The sequence below is a fragment of the Stenella coeruleoalba genome (assembly GCF_951394435.1).
Source record: "Stenella coeruleoalba genome assembly, chromosome: 5".
NCBI classification, from domain to species: Eukaryota; Metazoa; Chordata; class Mammalia; order Artiodactyla; family Delphinidae; genus Stenella; species Stenella coeruleoalba.
Window position 1 is genome coordinate 126,791,924 of NC_137150.1, and position 21,754 is coordinate 126,813,677.

General features: G+C 38.8%; 1 protein-coding gene across 1 annotated transcript in view; it reads right to left on the reverse strand.

The window, feature by feature from the left end:
• Positions 1–243: 243 nt before the first annotated feature.
• Positions 244–21,754, reverse strand: part of ADAMTS5 (ADAM metallopeptidase with thrombospondin type 1 motif 5) — a 44,803-nt gene continuing 23,292 nt past the window's right edge. Inside the window, exons 3-8 of the mRNA XM_079921639.1 lie at positions 19,775–19,942; positions 11,086–11,369; positions 9,460–9,643; positions 8,911–9,086; positions 6,789–6,964; positions 244–1,308 (exon numbers count right to left, since the gene is read on the reverse strand). Of these exons, the coding sequence (XP_079777765.1) occupies positions 741–1,308; positions 6,789–6,964; positions 8,911–9,086; positions 9,460–9,643; positions 11,086–11,369; positions 19,775–19,942 (1,556 nt within the window). The 3' untranslated portion in view covers positions 244–740. The remainder of the gene's footprint in view (positions 1,309–6,788; positions 6,965–8,910; positions 9,087–9,459; positions 9,644–11,085; positions 11,370–19,774; positions 19,943–21,754) is intronic.

A 21,754-nucleotide genomic window follows, 5' to 3' on the forward strand; every position in this document is an offset into this window, starting at 1 on the left:
AAATAAATGGACCCCTGTATGTATTTAAATGACTAGATATATTGAGCTTCTTTTTTCTTTTCAGAATTTCTCAGAAGATTCTTGCTGTCAAAACGGTTTTTGACGAAAATTTTATCTCCTGTAGTCTAAACATATACTAAATCTTTCTTAAAACAGCAGCAAGTTCTTAATTTCCAGTAAAACATCCACAGCTCTTTCTAGAAACTGGAAGGAGTGGAAACAGCTGCAGACCTACTTTGGTCAAACACTTTTTTATAGAAATATATATATATATATATATATATATATATATATTTTAATAGAACCAAGTGATATAAAGTGACATACCAAGGAAGAATGTATTTACAAACAGTAAAAATAAGCTACTGTGTAAATAATATGCACGAAAATGATTACGATGCCTTTGTAGACATTCTGTAAGAGGTAGGTGACAAGGGGGAGACTGCTCTGCCATCTTCAAATGTCCCCTGATCCTACATTCATCAGTGTTTTTGTATTCTTGTAGGCCCAGGGGATGTTCAATAACTCCCAAGTTTTTCTATATTCCAAGGTCACCACTGTCCCATGAAGCAGTGCACATCTTTATTTGGTCGCTGAGAGCAGATTCTGCCCATAATCGGACTCCTGTTGACAATGACCCTGAAGTGTGACTTTCCGTGCTTTCGGTTGACCTCGTGTTCACCACGACTGTGTCAGTGATGAATCATCCAGTTGTCTTTGCAGAAGATCATAACCACAGGCTAACATTTCTTTAGCAAACATTGCTTAAATGCAGAAGGCCTCTGAGAGAGAAGACATCCCTTTGCTAACTTCCTGTTTCCATCCTGGCACTGCACCGTCCTGGTGTGCCAGCCCGTGTCACAGGTTCTAGAACAGGCGAGCCAAGGGCCCGTCACCCACTGCAGCTGTGGAGTAGGCGATCCCACTTTATTGCTGCTGTCGCTAGTGACAGAGTTTACTTTTGGAGTGGACTTCTTGGGAACAAAAAAACTGTAACGGACATCTAAGGCTTTAGTTGGGTCTGTTGCAAGAATCTGTACGATTAGAATTTCCTTCGTGGCTGAGTAGCCCATCCCATGTAAGAAGTCATCCCTGTGGCTCCAACCACTATAGTTCATGACTGTTCCATTGATGTCAATGATGGTTTCCGAAGTGGAGATCATGTACTTTCCATTGATAAGGTACTCACCGTTTTTCTTCTTCAGGGCTAAGTAGGCAGTGAATCTAGTCTGGTCTTTGGCTTTGAACTGTCGGACTTTAATGTGAGTCGCGCCTTCCGGGATCCTCACAACATCAGTGTAACCCTTGCTGGAAGCAGGAATGTCCACAGGGGAGAGAGAAAAAAAGAAAGGGGAGGAAAGAAAAGTAAGTAAATGTTTAACAAACGGATAAACAAATAGAAATTCTCTAAAAGTCTCACCTTACCTTAATATAAAGTTTTAATGTATTAAAAAGCTTCATTTTAAATTGCCTTCAAAAATTAATTTTCTTAGAACAAAATAAAATTGCAGTCAGACTATCACATTGTATACATTTGTATTATGATGTTCAAAATTAGGATGATGTTAGCAACCTGCCTTGGTTTTAAAAATTATACTACCTTTAGTTAAAGATTTACACAAAAATCACACATCCTTATCAAATCTTATCATCTTTACAAAGCTACTTTAGGTTTTTTCTGGCACAAAATGCCCGTAAACACAAACCAGCAAAAATCTACCCTCAATTAATCTCATAGAAGTCTTTCAATGAACGTTCCTCAAGCTTGTTTGCATATTAAGATCATGTGAGGATCTTTTAAAAATTCCAAAGCCTACAAATTTAAATCCCCAGACGCCAGAACAGTTAAATCCCCATCTTTCAGGATGGGTCATAGGCAGCAGTCCTTTTAGAGTTCCCCACACTGTTCCAAGGTGCAGACTAGTTGGGAAACCACGGATTTAATTATTTGTTGGGCTATAGACAGGTTAGAGGCTCTGACTCCATTTCTACTAAAACTCTGGATTTCCTGGGGCAAGACAGAAAATAGAACATAAAATTCTTTAACTGCGTAACCGTAGCTTACCAGAATCATCAAAGGACAAAAGAATCCTTAATGCCTTAGCAAATTTCCCTGAAAGCTTAGGGTCTGCAAAGTGTTATGGTCAATTGAGCGATGCTTTATGGTGAGTGACATATGAGGTAGATCTCTAATGACCCATCATCTGCTCAGGAAAATGGGCAAAGGCATAAATATCTCTGATACCCATAAGGTTGCAGAAAACACAAGGACAGAAGGTTAATTAAGCACCAAGGGACTAGACCAGTAGGGAGGAGTCATCTTTTGCCCAAATCTTTGCCTAAGTAATTTCACATTAAGGTCCTCATATGTTTTACTTTCCTAGTTATTTAAATGGAAACAAATACTTTACTTGTGCAGTTTGATGGATGTGTGTGAAATTTAATTATTCACTTCTGAATTCTTACTAAAGTTTAGAGGATACGGGATAACGGATTCATATATGTAAAATCCAAATGTGTTACCCACTCAAACATTTCCTCTGAATTGGAGACGAGGCTTATCCCCAGGGAAGGCCCCTTTCTATCGGGCATCTGACCTACCATGATGGCCAGACAGGTGTCAGAGCTTCCTACTGTGTTGAAGAGAGAAGACGCAATGCTGATGATGCTGCTTATCTATTCAATTTGATTCATTAGCTTTTTTTTTTTTGTTGGTCGCACAACTTAGCTTGCAGGATCTTAGTTTGCCGACCAGGGATTGAACATGGGCCCTCAGCAGTGAAAGCCCGGAGTCCTAACCACTGGACTGCCAGGGAATTCCCTAATTTGATTCATTATCTTAATTTTTCTAATACATTTGGACTAGATTCTGTCAGAGGATTTTTTTTTTTTTTGAAGTATCTAATATTAAGAGATGAGATGTTTCTACAATGGCTTCAAACAAAGCCAGGAGAAAACATTCCATCTTACCTAAAAAGTCTATAACGTGGAGATGTTTTAAAGTATTTGCACAAGTTCACTCCAGAGCTAATGAGTGGCAGTTCTAGGCCTCTCGACTCACACTTTATGCTCCTTTTACCACGTCCCCATTGCATGAATCCCTTTCCTCCAACAACTGTACTTCATAACAGTTAAAATAAGTTCTGGTGACGTTCAGAGTTTAAATGATACCAAACAGAGTGTCAAGAAAGCGAAGAATATAGAGTAAGGGAATTAGATGGGAGAGCCTTTTTTTTAATCCTGTTCTTAGAGTCTGACTCATGTTCACGAGAATCGCTGGGAACTCTTAGCACTGCGCAGGCCTCAAACTGAGCTTCCAGAGCCACTGGGAAGTATGAGGATTCATGCCCTGATTTCTTTTCTTTTTTTTAAACATCTTTATTGGAGTAAAATTGCTTTACAATGTTCTGTTATTTTCTGCTGTATAACAAAGTGAATAGGCTATACATATACATATATCCCCATATCTCCTCCCTCTTGCGTCTCCCTCCCACCCTCCCTATCCCACCCCTCTAGGTGGTCACAAAGCACCAAGCTTCTCTCCCTGTGCTATGCGGCTGCTTCCCACTAGCTATCTATTTTACATTTGGTAGTGTGTATATGTCCACTCTCTAAACTTCGTTCCAGCTTACCCTTCCCCCTCCTCATGTCCTCAAGTCCATTCTTTACATCTGCATCTGTGTCTTCATTCCTGTTTTGCCCCTAGGTTCATCAGAACCATTTTTTTTTTCTTAGATTCCACATATATGTGTTAGCATAAGGTATTTGTTTTTCTCTTTCTGACTTACTTCACCCTGTATGACAGATTCTAGGTCCATCCACCTCACTACAAATAACTCAAGTTATTGTTTCTTTTTATGGCTGAGTAATATTCTGTTGTACATACGAGTCACATCTTCTTTATCCATTCATGTGTTGATGGACACTTAGGTTGCTTCCATGTCCTGGCTATTGTAAATAGTCATGCTCTGATTTCTTGATGTTTTAGTAAAATAGTTTCCCTTTGTACTCTTTATTCATTTTCTTTGCACCCTTCTTGGTATTATTTACACTTTAGACATTAACCAGCTTCCTTGGCTACCATGAATGAATGCAGATGTTTTCATATAACTATGAAGTATGAAGTGTGGCTGGCAAGGCAGGGGAATCTTCTTTTCTTCAGGGCTAACTCCCCAGTACAAGAACAGTACCTGCCATGAAGGAATACATGCATTCTTACATACTAAGCATGCTGCCATGGAAGGGACATTCTAGTGGGGTGGGGCTTAGACCCCCAAACAAAATATGTGACAATATTTGTTGATTAAGAGCTGTGAAGAAACAGAGTAAGAAGATAGAGGAATGACAAGGATGGGGGAGAGATGCTCCTATTCACTTATGGAAGCCACCACCTTTTTGGGGGGCGGGTAGTGGTGACATTTAACAGACATCTAAAGGAATTCTAGAGGAAGCACTGCTTATTAAGTGTTAAAAATTGTTCCAGGCAGAGGAAATAGTGCACATGCTGCCACTTGCCATGTTTGAGGAGTGTTGGGAAGTCCAGTATGTTAGCGCAGAGCAAGGGAAGTGGCCAGTGTAGAAGGGACTCAGAGCGGGGCAGAGACCAAATGTTTTAGCATCTCACAGGCTATGAAGAGATCTCGGACACTGACTCTAAGTGAGAAGGTAGCCATTGGAGGGTTGAGCCTAGGAATGCCACCATCTGACTTAGGTGATAAAGTGATGGCTCTCTCTGCTTTGTGAAAAAGAGTCTGTGAGGGGCCAGGGGCCAGGAGACCCGTGGGAAGACCGCTGGATTTGTCCAGGCAAGAGACAATGACTACCAGATGGCAGTGCTTCTGCTTGTGCGGTAAGGGGCAACCAGATTCTGGACATATGTTGGAAGTAGGACTGAGAGAATGTGCAGATGGATGGATGTGGGGTGTGAGAGAAAATGAGGTGTGAAAGATGACGCCAAAGTTTTGGTACTAGGCAGTAGAAGGATTGAGTTGCCCTTTACTGACATGAAGAAAATTGAGGGAGGAGTAAATTAAAATTAGGATCATATTTGTGAAGAGGTTTGAACTTAGTGCAGTAGTTTAATATGCATTATCTCATTTGGTCCTCACAGCAACATTCACTTGCAAGATAATTACTATTATTTCCATTCTACTCTCAAGGATGCTAATTGTAAAGAAGTTGAGTGACTCTTCAAAGATCACATAGCTAGTGAATTACTGAGCCAGAGCGTGATTGCAAATATTCCAGCTCCAAGATCAATGTTCTCTTTTATCGATCACACTAGGCCAAGATAATTTATATAGGATACTCAAACAGGTCATTTGTACCACATACTATAATCTTGGTCAAATCAATTTGCAAGCAGTTATGTGGGATCCTGCTTGTTGCTATCATGAATGTCTTCCTTCCCCTTTTCAGGTGACATCAAATATGCGGATATTTGTTGTAAATAAAAAAGCTTAATGCTAAATTTAGCATTATAAAAAGAGGTTTATAAGTTGATGTAGGAAGGATACACAACATACAGTACATAAGGTAAGGTATTATTTTTTAAAAAAATAATTTTATTTCTCATTTGGTTCCTGAATTTTTACCCTTCTTTCTTTTTTGGTTTCTTTTTTTCTTTTTTACAAATGGCCTGTGCATCCTATTTTTATGACCTAAGCTATAGCCTCTACTTTGGCATTTATCAGCCAAGTAAAACTGGGTAAGTCTTAAACTTTCAGAGTCCCAATTCCCTCATTTGTAAAGCAAAACGTTAGACTGGATCATTTCTAAGGAGCCTTGAACCTTTGAAATATATTAAAACACAGGATATAATTGGACTTGCAGGGGTTTTGACCTAGATGGCCCAACACAATTAGATGAATAATTATTATATCACTAGCAAATAGGATTAGTAATGCATATTTTAATACAGAATAAATTCTCCAGCCATACTTTTTTTTTTTATCATATCAAAGGTCATTTCTAGTTTTTTACATTACCATGGCATGCGATTGTTTTAAGAAATTCTTATTGTTGACTTGGTTTGTATATTCCTCTCCAGTTAAAGACAACACAGCACATATATCAGGAATACAGGTGAACCTGACCAAGACCACTTAGCATAAGAGTGGTCTGGTGAAGAGGAAAAACAATCCTGCATTCCAGCAGACTCTTTAGCTGACTCAGCCATCCTAGCTGATAGTATAATATTTCACGCCAGAAAGTGGTAAAGCAAGAGTGTAATCAGGACCATAAGAGGAAGCAGAAAACTGACATTATTCTTTACAGAGTAGATATAAACCAGGATAGCTGTCTCAAAAACAGGCTTGCCATCTACACTACTGCAGATAACTTACATTTTGCACTGAGAAATGTTTTCTCAATAAAACTACAGCCTAATGAGAATGCATTTGTAAAAACACAAAACAAAACAGTAGTTACGTTGGAAACCAGCCATCTCTTCCTAAATGGTGTTTCAGAAATAACAGATCTGCAAGATATGGCTAAAGTGGAATGTCACAGACTTTTTCTTTGCCTTTTTCACACTCTGTAAAACCTGGACCCACGGCTACTGCAGTTAATCTGCTCGCAGAGGTGCCATGGATTTCCAGTCGGCATGCAGAGCTCATTTCATGTCCTCTCCTTCCCTTCACTTCTCATATTCATAATGTGTAACTAGGTCCTGGCTAGATGTCCTCCCACAGATAGCTTATGATGTAACACGAGTTCTCCTTTATCAATTTTGCAAGAGTCTAAAGCTTCGTTCAGATCAGATAAGGGCAATCGTTCTCTCACGTTACCTTTTTTTATTGAAGGTTCCAATCACCTTTGTGCAGCTGGAGTTGTCTCCTCCACACACTCCGCACTTGTCATACTGCAGCTTCGAGCCAATGATGCCGTCACAGCCCGTCCTCACGCACTTTCCCCGGACGCAGACGGAATTGCTGTATGGCCTGCATTCCGTTCCATCGGTCACCTGAATAATGAGAAACACGTTAGCAGTGGGAAACACTTGGGCCTGCGTAGGTGGGTTCTCTGATAAAATTGCAAGTTCTAATTTGGGAGTTTTAAGTTTGATTGGAATGGTTAGTACTTTGGAAACTAAACAACCAATCAAAAAAAAAAAAAACAACCCATAGTTTCCAGGAGTATCCAACTGAAAAATTCTTGACATATTGGCAGAAAGAAGAACTGGGATAGATTGGGGTTATGCCCTTTCTCTCTTCTTTATCTCTTGAGCTTAATTCCGAATGTGTTAGGAGACCCGAGGTCCTAGTCTCCATTTCTGTGTGGGTAACACGTTCCCATGGTATAGTCTTGCCTTTTTATTGCTAGAAACAATCTTTCACTTAGTGTGGGACTGTCTGTCACTTGTGTGGAGAGCAGAATACGAGCAGGCTCACAAACGCAGACATCCTTTTTGTTTACACAATTGTTTTTTGTTAATTAATTTTATAGTTGATTTACAATGTTGTGCTAGTTTCTGCTGTGCAGTTAAGTGAATCAGTTATACATATGCATTATATCCACTCTTTTTTAGATTCTTTTCCTATATAGGTCATTACAGAATACTGAGTATAGTTCCCTGTGCTATACTGTAAATTCTTGTTAGTTATCTGTTTTATATATAGTAGTGTGTATGTGTCAATCCCAATCCCAATTTATCCCTTCCTCTCTCCCCTCTTGGTAGTTTGTTTTCTATATCTGTGACTCTATTTCTGTCTTGTGCATAATTGTTATTACTATAACAAAATTGAAAATCTACACTGGACAGTCACAACCTTGTAACGGTTGGAAAGCATTCCCTATTGTGTTGAACTGTGAGACACTGAAGTAGAGACAATTTTGTGTAAAAAAGAAGTCTGGGAAGGTCAGAGAAAAGTACTTACTGGAAGAGACTGAATATTTTTGAAAAAAAAGAATTAGCATATATTTAATAAGCTAGTTACAAAATACTATGTATATGGACTCAGTGGTTTGTGCATATAAGTATGTATAAGTAACATATATAGTCATATGTGTAAACATACATATTTTGTATTTGTGTATATACAAAACTCTTTCATATAAGTGTGTGTATATGAGGGTGCATATGTGTATAAAGTGAGGTAGGGTATTCTTCAACAGGTTAACAGCTCTCTAAATGATTATATTTCCAGGTAATATTTTTGCTTTTATCTCTCTATAATATTTTTAAATGAAAATGTATTATTTTTCAATAAAAAGATAAAACATTTTAAATGTTACATAACTTGGACATTAACTTATTTTTCAATAATATGTCATAAATATCTGAAGACCAGTTACAGGGATGGTTTTAAATATAGCACCTATTTGCAAATTAGATAAACTGTTTTAAACTGCCGCATAATGTTGCTTGTGAGAAATGAAACTTCAATAAGTTAGAAAACGCTCTTCTGTGGAAAACAAGGGATAATTTCACATGCATATATTATAAATGTGTATAACTAAAAGGACATTGATTCATTTTAAAGGTGCAAGACATTTTAAAGTCTAGGTCAGGGATGATGATCTTGAATCTATCTTCATGAATCACCAAAGAAATTCTTCAGTAAAAGATGACAGAAAAATAGAAAACTTTCTTGTTTTATAGTCCCCTTTACAAATGTACCTAGGGAATACTATTTTGAAGTTAAGTTTGCAATTCACCTTCTTGACAGAGAGTTACACTTTTTCAAAAATAGCTTTTAAAACATTTACTTGTTCTGTTTACAAAATCCTTTTGATTTATTGTAGCAAGTTTGAAAATATAGAAATTACAGAGGTGAAAATGAAACCTTCCAAAACCTAGCCACCCCCCCCAAATAATGACTGTTTACATTTGGTATGTGCAGGCTCCATTCTACCAAATAATTTCCACCATGGACGCCTACTGTTTCTGGACCGTCTGCATGCAGTTACCTTTGGAGAAAACACTACGTAGTAGCCAGTGCCCTTAGCTCTGCAGGTCAGTTTGCACACATCTCCTGGCAGGATGCCTGCATATTTGGGAACCCATTCCACAAATGTTTTGACTCCTTTTGCATCAGACTGATATCCATTTTTGGCCTCACACTGCTCATGACGAAAAGATTTACCTAAAAATCAAGCATGTCACATTATTACTCTCTCTGTTCTGAAACTTAGATATATTCTTGTTCATTTAAATACATTTAAGGAGATGATAGATGATATATTTTTTTTCCAGAGTCTCTCTACACCAGTGTTGAAGGATTTTCATCTTCAACACAGAGTTGAAAACAGCAATTATTTTCTTCCTACTCCCTGAACACTCAGTTGTTTATAATAATAATTTAAAAATCACTCATGTATTTGTTATTGATTTGCATACTGGTGGAACTGTGCAGTACAAGATTAATAGGCTATTTCTCCAGCCTCCGCTATTTAATACTGCTAGAATACAAATTACACCCGACACATGATGGTTGCTGACACTTGGGAGCAGCGTACCATTGGCTGGGCAGGGTAAGACACTGCAGGAGCGGTAGATGGCCCTCTTCCCTGTGCAGTAACGGCCATTGTTTCTGGGCGCGGGGTTATTGCAGTGGCGATAGGCAAACTGTACTCCTCCCCCACATGAGCGAGAACACTGGCCCCAGGAACCCCAGGATCCCCAGCTGCCATGGCTCGATGTCTAAAACAGAAAATAGAAGATATTTTAGCTGAGAAGGGAGGAAAACATTCAAAATGTACATTTGGAAATCACATGCATTCAATGACTCAGTGGAATGTACATTTGGAAATCATTTGAATTCAGTCGCTCGGTGGACACTTCATCACAGTTAAATTTTCACTGAATTTAACATGGTCACAGGTATTGAACACTCTGGAATTACAATGTGATTCCAAATCTTGGCAATCCACCTTTTCTGTCCCCTACCCCCCAGCACTAGAGTGTCTGAACACTTCACCCTAAGTACTGAGCACACTGCAAGGGTTGCTCGTGGCTTCTTTGGACCTTCTGATACCGCACATTTCTGTTAATAACCACCGAACCATGGTTCACTTTGCGTCCACCCTGATATTGCATCTTTAAAGAACTGTGTGATGCTAAAGATTCTGTATGATTCCAGGTTGATTATGCTTCCATCTTTTCTCCCTCTTTAGCACTGAAGTTCTGCAGTCCCTTTGTTGACATCACACGTCCCACCTGTGACAGATCCTCTGCCACATGCATAAATGTATCTGACCTGGGCTTGGCTTCATTACACCCTGTAAAGAGGAAATGGGACAGATACTGAAGAGCACCCACATCACAGGGAATGAAGAGTCCTGTTATGACATCCCAGGTTTATTGCTATAGAAACACGGCAGGCAGCAGGAAGCTGAGAGACTCCAAAAGGAAGATACTAGAAATGCCTTTGCCGAGGGGATTCCTGAAGAACTTCCTCTGGTTGTATGTGTCAGGGTATCTGCGTCAGGGTATCTGAGGATGCTTGCTTGTGTGTTAGTCTTGAAAGGCACAGGCAACACGCCTATGGCAACACTCTTCTAGGGACTTTGAAAATGTTATGAGTGAGAGGGAACAAATGCTTTGCTTGGACCTTGACAGTGAAGGTGTCAGTTGCTGACATGAAGCTGGACCGGGTGCACAGGAAGGGAGGAGGTGTCTCCCTGGAGCAGGTGTGGCTATTATAGTTCCTGAAGTTAGATTAACTTGCCATGAGGGGGAAAGCGTGACCATTTTGGAGTTCACCAAGTATGCATGAGGACCACGTGTCAGCTTTGCTGTTACTTCCTTACCGAATTTAAATAAAGGTATTCCAATAACTTTACGAGCAGTTTGAAAGTAAACTCCCAAGCGGTAATTTGGGGCCCTACGTGGGGTCTCAATTAGACAGAATCTGGGCTGTCTACTTATTTGCTACAGGATATAACCTGAGATCTGCATTTTCTCCAGTAACTGACAGCTGGGGATGGCTCTTGCAGGTAAAGGAGGGAGCTGTAAATAGATACCTCAAGGAAAAATATTTTAACTAGGAAATAGAGCCTTCTGTGGCCAGTCCCCACAGGTGTCACAGGAAGGTACATCAGACCTTAGGTCTCCAGGCCCTGCATGACAAGAAAATCACTTACTGAATAATATTTTTTCTTGGTCTTGTCCACACACTTGCCCTGCAGGCAGATCCTCCCTTTTCCACATGGTGTCCCTTCCACGGCTGGCAGCTTCTTGGTCAGACACACCATCTGGCCCTGGCGCACCACGGCGCACCAGAGGCGGGCGCACACGTCCATCCCGGGACACACCGAGTACTCGGGCCCGAAGGTCAGGTTGCACTGCTGGCTGGCGTCATAGGTCTGTCCCGGCAGTTCCTCGGGGCCCAGGATCTGCTTGCGTGGCAGGTCTAGCAAACAGTTACCTAAAAGAATAACCAAGATTGACCACTGTTCTGTGTTTCTGTTTCAAACCTTGAAAATTATGGATCTGAAAATGCAAGGCTCCAGCTGGTGCTGAAACACGATGCATCTACAGATCTGCAGTGTGATGCCCTGGGGAGGGGACTCCCTGTGGATGAGGCTGAGCGCCTCTGTGAGCTCACCAGCACCCACTAGGATTTCCCATGGATGATGTGCTCTGGGGCATACATAATGATGTGCAGTGGTTTGATTAAATAAAATTATTTCATAATAATTAGCTGTGAAAATAGTCATTGTGCTGAGGGACTAACAGAAACTGGGTTGGACCTAGAGGAAATAAGATAGTGGGTATAATAACAATAACAACAACAATAATAATAAATAGGTGTTTACAACTTTGAGAAACAGAGTTTGTCCTTGCACCCTTTCTATATCCCTTTCTCCACTTCCAACTACCCCATTCTTTTTTTTTTTTTTTTTTTTGCGGTACATGGGTCTCTCACTGTTGTGGCCTCTCCTGCTGTGGAGCACAGGCTCCGGACGCGCAGGCTCAGCAGCCATGGCTCACGGTCCCAGCCACTCCGCGGCATGTGGGATCCTCCCGGACTGGGGCACGAACCCGTGTCCCCTGCATCGGGGGGGACCCATCCCCCATCCATGTCACCTTTCCATTAATTCCATAAGTAATAAACAAGTGGATGCCTCATTCATTCCTGCACTCAACCAGCATTTGCTTAGCACCTACAATGTTCTAGCAAACATACTAGATATTAGGGATACAGAAAAATGACCCAGATCTGCCCCTAAAGGTCTCCCAATAAACTGAAGGAAATAAAGTCTTTCTCTTAGACTGAAAGAATTTTAATAAAGAGCTTTCAAGCATCACATATCAGGAGCAGTGGGAGGAGAAAAGAAAACATCTTTGATAACTTGGGACTAGGCCCATTTTTTTACTCTTTGCATCCTTTTTCTCCCCTTTGTATCAGTTATTGAATGCAGTTGATATTTGTTGGGTCTTTGGAGTGTGTCTGTCACAAACAAGTTGGTGCTCTCAGTACGTAGTGATGTGGGGATTATAAAGGGATGGCGGGGGAGGTCAGTAGAAGCTGACATAGAACAGTGCAAATTCAGAAGCTGAAATGTGCCTCACCTTCCCCGAAAAGCTTCCCTAAGAAATCCCTTCCCAGTGAGTTAACTCCTTCAACTTCTTCTCTTCATACAGGAGCTTACATATTGCCCATCAGTTCTGGTGTTTTTCTGTCTACTTGATTTTAAGATTTACACACTGATTATTAACAATACTAAAAATAATTGGGGCTTCCCTGGTGGCGCAGTGGTTGAGAGTCTGCCTGCCGATGCAGGGGACACGGGTTCTTTAAATGTATTAGCTTATTCAATCTTTACGAGAACACTATGAAGCAGATTCTTTCATTGTTTTATTTTGCAGATAAGGAAACTGAGGAATATAAAGATGGATCAGTTACCCAAGGTCCCATAGCTGTTAGGGTTTTATGCTCAGAGGCCCATCCTGCCTCTGCTGAGCATGTGGATAGATTGCTTATTTTATTGCTAAAGGGCAGGCATGTGTAGGGATCCTTTAAATGGTAGCTAAAGGAAGAAACAGTTGGTCTAAAGTTTAATTCTGGCAAAACACTAAATGGCTGAGTGTTCTTGGCCAAATTAGTTAACTGCTCCCTAATTTATTTTTAAGATCTGTGAAATGTTTCTCTCCTCACTGTGACACTGGAAGGGTAAAATTAGCTCACAGAGCTATAAGGGGGGACCAGAAAAATAGAAAACAATCCTATTGGTACTATGCCCAACATATTTAACAACATTTCAGATGTATTCAAGTCATTCTTTTTATTCAACAAAAGAAAACCATGTTTAAATCTTACTTTCCACTGAGAAATGGAATATTCAGCACATTTTAAGTATACTGCAAATGTTTTTACAACTACACTCAAGTTTCTTCAAAGCGAATACCTTGAAATTTGTCAATCTGTGTTGGAGGCATTATATGAAAATGAATAAAGAGCAAAGTTCCTACTTAACTTCTGAGCCAGAACGTTTGAAGAGGTAAAGCTTCTTAAGGCAAGCCAGAAAAAGCATTAAAAATCAGTATCCAGCCAAAGAGAACTTGGGGAGAAAAACATTAAGTTAAAAGAAAAACATCAACAGCAAGTCAATAGGAAGGAATGATAGTAAAACCTCACTAAGCTTTGTTTAGAAGATAAAGTGAGATGAGGCCCTTTGGAACTCCGGGAAAAGCATTATCTTCCTTGCTACATAAAAAAGAGCCTGTGTAAACCAGGGAATGCATAGCGGACTGCTGATGGTAGAAGACTGTCAACAGATCTCTGAGGCAGCAAGAATGCTTTCCAGTTCTCCAAAAGTGCTGTTTGAAGAAACTTTTCTCTTTTTTTAAATTTTACTGAAAAGCACAGACTGTAAGACTGGTTAACTAAATATTAGCTGGGAAGTCTTTAACATGTGTGGGTGCATGTGGCATGGGTTGACCTCGTTTCTCCCATGCTGAAATAACTCAGCACCTCTCCGTGGATATGCGGTCACTGATACCTCCTCTACCTCCCTGATGATGTATGATGTGTGAAAAGAAACGTACAATGCAATTTGGAATCGGCTTATGACAAAGGAGGCTCCAAGATGTGGCCTCTCTTTATGAAGCTCAATACCAAAGTATAAGTTTTAAAAATGTATAACATATTTACTTGGCTATTAAAAAAGAGAGATATCTTAGCTCTATGGTTTTCCCTTAGAGGTCATTTGGAGATGAACTTTTCTTACTTAAAATAAAATGACTTATTCAGATTTGCTATTCATTTATTACTTTAATGCTCTCAACATTAGGATTTGTTGCTGCATTAGTTTCTGTTAACAGTGAAATCTACAGTCTATCCACTCCATCTATGTGTTGAATTATGTCCTTTGGCAATAAAATAGGTACAGACAGTGCTACCAAAGGGGAGACTTGGGCCAAGGGACAACCATAAAAAAATCAATATAAAGCCTGATTTCGAATCTCACGATATGAAATATTTAAGATTTAAGTAATAGTGGGTCGGATATACACTTTTCATCTAAAAAATATGTACAATTTGGGGGAGGGCTGAGAGAGGAAATTGATCAGTCTTTTAGAATCTTTTATATTGACCTCTAAAAGTGTCCAATCTATTGTTGACTTTTCTTAATCTGTTTTACTTTTATTCTCAACCATATCTTCACATATTTTAAAATTTATCTTAGCCTGAAATCCTGTCTGGGCTTTGCTGCTGACAGTTTGTCTGTTTATTCTGTTCCACAAAATTGCCAAGTTCTTTTTCCTTTTCTCTCCTCCTCTTTCTCTCCCTCCCTCCTTTCCTTCCTTCCTTCCTTTTGTTTTAACATTCTGCGTATATAGATGGATTGTTTCTAAAAGAAAGACAATGAAAATGTGTGCACATCACATATTTGGTTTCACCATCCATGTTAAGTTAAATGCTAAGTTAACTGTTAGGTTATAAGTAAAGTAGAAAATTTAAAAAGTAAGAGCCAGTGATCTGAGATGGATAAATAAAGGAAAGAAAGTGGTAGTCTCTCTATGGCCACAAAGTACACTTGGGGTGATGGAAGGTATGCCATGCCTCCAGGAAATGGAGCAGAAAAATCTTTGTTTTTTTATATCTGACTTCTAGCACTGTTTGTCTTTCATATTAATGATAAATGAAACATCAGATGAAGGTTGGTTGTTCTTTATTCTTCTCATTCCCCCGACCCGCCCCGTTTCTAGCACTGTAGTTATTTCTGTCTTCTCTTCCTTTTTAATACACGCACACTGAAAATAAGAATTGGCCCAAACAGGGAATCCCCTGGTGGTCCAGTTGTTAGGATTCTGCGATTCCACTGCCGGGGGCCGGGTTCGATCCCTGGTCAGGGAACTAAGATCCCGCAAGCTGCATGGTGTGGCAAAAAAAACAGAAAACGAATTGGTCCAAATATCCTTGGCCTAGGAAAAATCAATGAATATAACTAATGAAACTCATTCAAAGAAGGCTCACAACATTGCAAAGTTTCTTCTTTTAGCATCATCTCCCTGGTCTTGCAACTCTTTTCTAAGGTCTTTATTTGCATGTTTAAAAGAGTCACTGATGCATTATGGGTTCAGTGACGAATAAACTAACTTGGGCAATGACAAAGGCACAGACAGTGGTTGCTGACCAAAGTAATTCAAGGGATCTGTTTGTAGTACACTGTTTAGCAGATGTGATGCCAAGGAAATTCGATTAAAAATTCTGTGTTAAAGGATGAAGCATAGCTTTTTAAACATATGGGTCACTGTGGACTTAAAGAACATGTTTTACTCACAGACCATGTTAAAGAACATATTTACTGTGAAAATAAAGAGAATACCATCATGGGCCTTGAATTTTATGAGTAGGGCCTTAAAAACTGAATGTTAAGATCTTATTACTAGCTTCACTGTCTACACTTAACAAAGGATTCAGAGAATTGGTTTTCTAATACCACTTTCTCTCCAAAGTTCTGTGTTCAGTAAGTGGCTGTAAACTTAGCTCTTTAAATATGAATTTTTCAAAGCTGTCTTTAGATTTTCCTTAGCAGCCTGTGTCTTGGGTGTTCTTGAGCTGTGTCTGCTTAGGCAGTGGTCCTTCTTATCACCTGGCACTGTGAACTGAGGGATCCAGCAGACAGGGCTATTGTTTTTGGCTTCATGGTTACTAAACATTTGAGAAAAGAAATTTAATAACTGTTTTTGCTGAACAGTTTCTCTGCCAGTGCTTACCTTTATTTTTGAGGATCATACTCCTAGCCAGCTTGCCTAGAGCTAACTTGTATAAACACGGCAGGAAGTCTGCAAGTATCTTGGCCAGGCTGAGTTGGAGGAGGTAGTCTCCATAAGACATGGCTTCTTCCTTTCTGAATCACAAATCTGCAGGCCCAGTTATTTTAGAATGTGCACACTGACTTTTCAACCATAACCTAATTGCTGCATATTTCTTGTTGGAACTAAAACGGGAAACACTCAATATTAGGAAATTTAAATTTGGCAGTGGTAGAGTGCTACACGTCTGGCTACTTATGGCTAATAATTTTAAAAACAAATGAAATGATTCAAATTTAATTGTACTCTAAGACATCATTTCTCCAGCATTGCTGGAGGTGGGAACAAGACAGATAAGCTATTACATAAATGGATTCTCTAGGTAATGTAGTCTTTAGACACCACCTAAAAATTGTATCCATTTTGTGAGACTATCTACCTAAAAACATCAATAGCTTTGCTGCCTTTTATATGAGTGTCCTAATTTAACCTTCCTAAATAACAGAAAATCACTTCTTTTCTGAGTATCAATTATTGTATCCTGCTGAAATCTTGAGGGATTTCAGCAGGATACAATAATGGGGTAAGAGGGTTTCTGACCTTCTGGAACATGGTGCCAGACCACTGTGCTTTTACTGTTTCAGGGCTACTTTTTACAGCTCTTCTGGTTTCTCTCTTATTGTCAAATGATTTTACTTCTTTCTCTCAGCTTACCTGTCTGGCATCCCCTATGCACCCAAGTGACTAATTTTTTTTTTTTTTTTTTTTTTTTGCTCTAAATAGTTAGTGGCCTAGAAAATTAGAACAGAAAAATAGTAGAACTATTTCTACTACATATGAATGAATGGGCTCTGCTTGCAAATGTGAGTAGCTCCCTACGAGTAAATTGAAAAGGTTTGATGATATGATATCAGCTTAGTCTTCGAACAAAGATGTATTCTGTTTGCGTTTTTGTTTGTTTCTCCATCATCTTGGGCTTTGACTGTCCCCTTGGTTCTCTCCTAAGATCTGGAGTTGAAATGTCAGAACTGCCACCATCTGAAAATCCTGTTGATTAGTTCCTATTGTCATACTTTGGCTTTAACTGACTTAAGTCAGCTTTTGGTTGCAATCTAAACGTTATTAAATTATTTAAATTCAAGTGTAAATGAGAGTGCTACAGAGTGTATTGTAGCTTCAGTTCTGCGTCTGTTTTGAAATGAATGTAATTGAACTTTGCCACTGTGTCACAGCTACAGTGCCTTTCTTAGATTCTCATCATTCTGAAATTTCTTTACCCACTATATGCTACTGATAAAATTGAAGTTTTTGGTGGGATGGGGCAGTTAAAACACAAGACTGCCTAACCAACACATTCAAAAGTGAGAGAGCCTAGGCATGATGAAAGGAATGAATGAATGAATATATTATGAGAATTTCCTGTCCGACAAATGTTGGTAACTGAATTTATTTATTTATTTAACATATAAATGGGGAATTCAGATGTGATTTCCTCAGTGCAAATGAATAAGACCTATTTCTAGCAAAAGTATGGTTTTGGCTGTTATCTACCATGAGATCCTTTGGAGTAGACACAGAAAGATGTATAAAATTTGTTGTAAAATTTAAAAAAATCTGAGTGTAGATTCTTTTAAATACAGAAATAATGTTTAAAAAATGAAAACAATACTGGGAGCGTCTTTACTGCATGGAAAGTAAAATCATGAATTCCACAAACATGAAATAAATGAATCATTCCAGAAATATGGCAATAGGAACAAAATTCTGCACAGCATTGTAATTAGCTGACCTAATACTTACACAAGGAAAAAAAAGTTGGTTCAATTTTAGCCATAAGTATTTGCTGCCTTAGCAACTAAATCTGTTCATTTAGTGATTCAAAGTTTAGCTCAACCTTTTGGAATGAGTAATGTGTGATTTTGAAATGAAATATTAATGTTATTCCATTTTTAGGAAACTTGAAGAAAAACAGTAAAAGTAATACTAAGAGTGGAAACTAAGATTCCACCCAAGAGGAACGTTATTAGATATGGACTTGATCAATGTAGGTAGGCAGGTAATTAGGTAAGCATTCACTCCAGGACTCTATCAGCATTTAATCAGCATTTTAAACTGGGCTAACTAAACAGAAAATTACCACTTTATATTAGTCTAGGAAAAACCTAATACATTGATTCTTGATATTGTTTCTGAATCATCAAGATATTAGGCCATCATTTCAACTAACAAAGAACATTTATTTTGTATTTAGGGAAATTTTAAAGCAAGATGGGTGTGGATTGTTTTCAGGAATAGTAAATGTAAGTAGCTGAGAGTAACTAAAGCATTACCAGTTCACCATTAACATAGCAAAAATGAGTTTATGAACATTTTGGCTACAAGATAGCAAAGAACTGTGTAGTGGAATTTCTTTTTGTCTGAAAAAAACTGAATTTATTAATTGTTGTGTAATTATGTAGCCAAAGCTCAAGATGGCCAACTCACTATGAAGTTACAAAAAATTCAAGCCATAAACTTTGTGGAACAAGGAAAAACAGCTATTGGAGATTCTGTTTATCTAACTTTGAACCATACATCATGAGATAAATTTGTGAACAATTATCATGATCAAGAATTTCTGTCACATTCACTTCAACCACCAGTTTTAGAAAGAGACATGTTTTAAGAGAAAAAAAAAAAAGGAATGAGAAGATGTCCATTTCTGTAATATGAGAAACTTGAACTCTGTGGTCTCTGAAGATCTCTTCCAACTCTACCTCATCTCTTCTCCTGTGTTTCTAATATTTTAAGGTAACAAGGAATGCTAGGAAATTAGCAACAGCTTGTTTCAAAGATTACTTAAGGGTCAGAATTTATTATTTCTAAAACTGTGACTTCCTTAGTATTTTTATATAATTTACAGCACTAATCCTAGATTTGCAGAACTTAATAAAATGTGCTGTGCTCTTGAACTGTACTTAGGGGATAAAGCCAAGGATTTTCTTTTGAAATTCTTAAACTGTTTTCTCACCATTCAGATTGATTTTTCTATTCCTGTTCTGCAGTTTTCACTCCACTTTCAGGAAAACAGGCTGTCAGGATGAAACCAAACTTTTTAGTGAATGCAAATCTAAAGAGCTTCCACTTTTGGTTTTATGTCGCCATAAAGAGAATCTGACAGAACTGTCACCTACATTTTAACCACACCCCTATAATAAGGATGTAACAAATAATTCTGAGAGTCATATTAATAGCAGGGAAGCAAGATTATCTGCCAATGTTCTCACAGTAAGCTAGTGGTGAAAGAGGGAATAAAAGCCAGGCTTTCAGGGCACTGGCTAGGCATTCTGTGTGGTCTCCCACATTGCTTCTCTTTGAACTTTGTAATTCAAAAGCAAAAATACCATTGCCATAATGCCACTGAGGACGTTGGCATTACACACAAACAGACAGTCCCCTTGTTCCTTTTTCTGACACTTTCTAAGCAACCACTGTCTTAGAGGGTAAGGTGAACATCACGAGGACATAATGAAGTACAACTTGCAATAATTCCAAGTTTTGTTTCTGAGCCTATGGAACTATACATACCATGGCCATCATCCAGGAATTCTGTGATGGTGGCTGAGGTGCATTTGGACCAGGGCTTGGATGCATCAATGCTGGTTAGGATGGAAGACATTAAGCGCTTATCTTCTGTGGAACCGAAATTTTCTTCACAGAATTTGGAATCGTCATGAGAGAGGCCAAGTAGATGTCCTAAGGGACAGAACAAATGAAGTGCAAATAATGAGTGATTTTTGTATTTCTACTTTTCTGTGGCAATTATACTCGCACTTGACTTTTTTCCTCCCAATTGTATATGAGTTTATTTTAACTGCCTTTTCACACAGAGCCTGGACCCCCAGGTAAATTAAAGCTGCATGTAGTCAGAGTGGTCACTTCTGGTGAATATTTAGAGGAAAACTGAAAAATTACACTAGAGTAGATGTTCCTATAATCCATCTGGATCACACATGCTCAAGGATATGTAGAAACAGGCCTTATTTAGAATCTAGAATTTGCAAGGCAACTGTGGGATTATGTCATAGCCCTCACTACATATTATTTTGAATGCTTGTCTAATTTTCCATCTTCTCTGACAAACTATAAGCCGCAGGAGATCAGAGAGCATCCCCCAGCCTACCCCCGCCATCCACTGTTGAAAAAAATCTGTATTTAACTCAATGTTCTGCAAGTTGCAAACACTTAATAGATGGTATTTGAATGTCAGTGACTTCTATTTTCTTGGCCAAGTAAATAGGTAGCCATAAAAGAGATGACTAGAGGAGAAAAAAAAAAAAAAGATTTCAAGTAAATTTCTGTTTCCATGCATATGTAAGCTTGCTTCACTCCCATTTCTTTTAGTTATTTAGTGAGTTGTGAAGGTATACTAGTCCCACAAGTAAATGGTATATTTTGAAGATATACTCACTTACACTTAAAAAATGTCTAAAGCACCAAGATGCCCATTACAGAGTGTTAGCACTTGGAGAGAAAGAAAATACTGAGAAGGTAAGTGATTGTCCACAACTACTCAGGTGGTGCTTGTGCTTAAGTCTACCAAACACGCTCTGTGCAATCCCACACTGCCTTTCCCATTCTATCAAGCTAGGTATTATTTCACAGAGTACATACCCCATTCTTATAATCTGACTAAATTTTTTTGATTACATAAGATTAATTTTCACATAGTCTAAAGGTATAATGCATTCTCCAATAAATTTAAAATATTGTTGAAAAAAATCCAGGACAACAGTTTGGAGAGACTCTAAAAAGGTAGACAAGTCATCCTAGTAGTGTTTTCTGCAAAGCTTTATAGAATCATACACAAACCACCAAAAAAGAATGTGGAAAATACCACAGAAAAGTGATTACTGCATTCTCCTTGGGTTCCTAAATGCCAATGGCAGGAACTTTGTCCATTCTGCCAAGAAAAAGTCCAGTGAGCAACAGTAAAACACAACAGAGATGAAATTTTTTATGCCAAACTACTGCTGGCCAACTTGTTAAATCACTAACACCTCATAACAAAATTGTCCACTGAGCAGCTGGTTGATGTTGTGGTTGAAGTTAAGTGGCCAGGGCTCGGTGACCTTCTAAGGCTCCACATTTTGATGCTATTTATGCAGTTATGTACTTCAGTAGCATTTACTAGGCTAGTCAGTTCTCTGTGGGAAACCCTCTCACCACCACTCACTTTCTATTTGGTCAGGAGCATAAATGCCCATCATGGTATGTAAAATATCTTCCAAGTAACATGCAAAAGAAGACTGGAAGCAGCTCGTCCAATTTTGGGGTGGTATGTTGAGTTTTTCACCGCACTCACAGAAGAATAGAACCTTTCATTCATGTCCTATTCAAAACTGCTAGAAGTTACTTAGTACATCACACACTGTTGAGAATGTAGAATGTTTATCAGCTAACACTGTGGCATTAGTGTGGAAGCTTCATACTTGAGTTTTTTCCCCCCTGGCATAGAAGAGAAAGGGAAAGTGGCCTAAGGGGACCTCTATAATATGAATCCAGGTT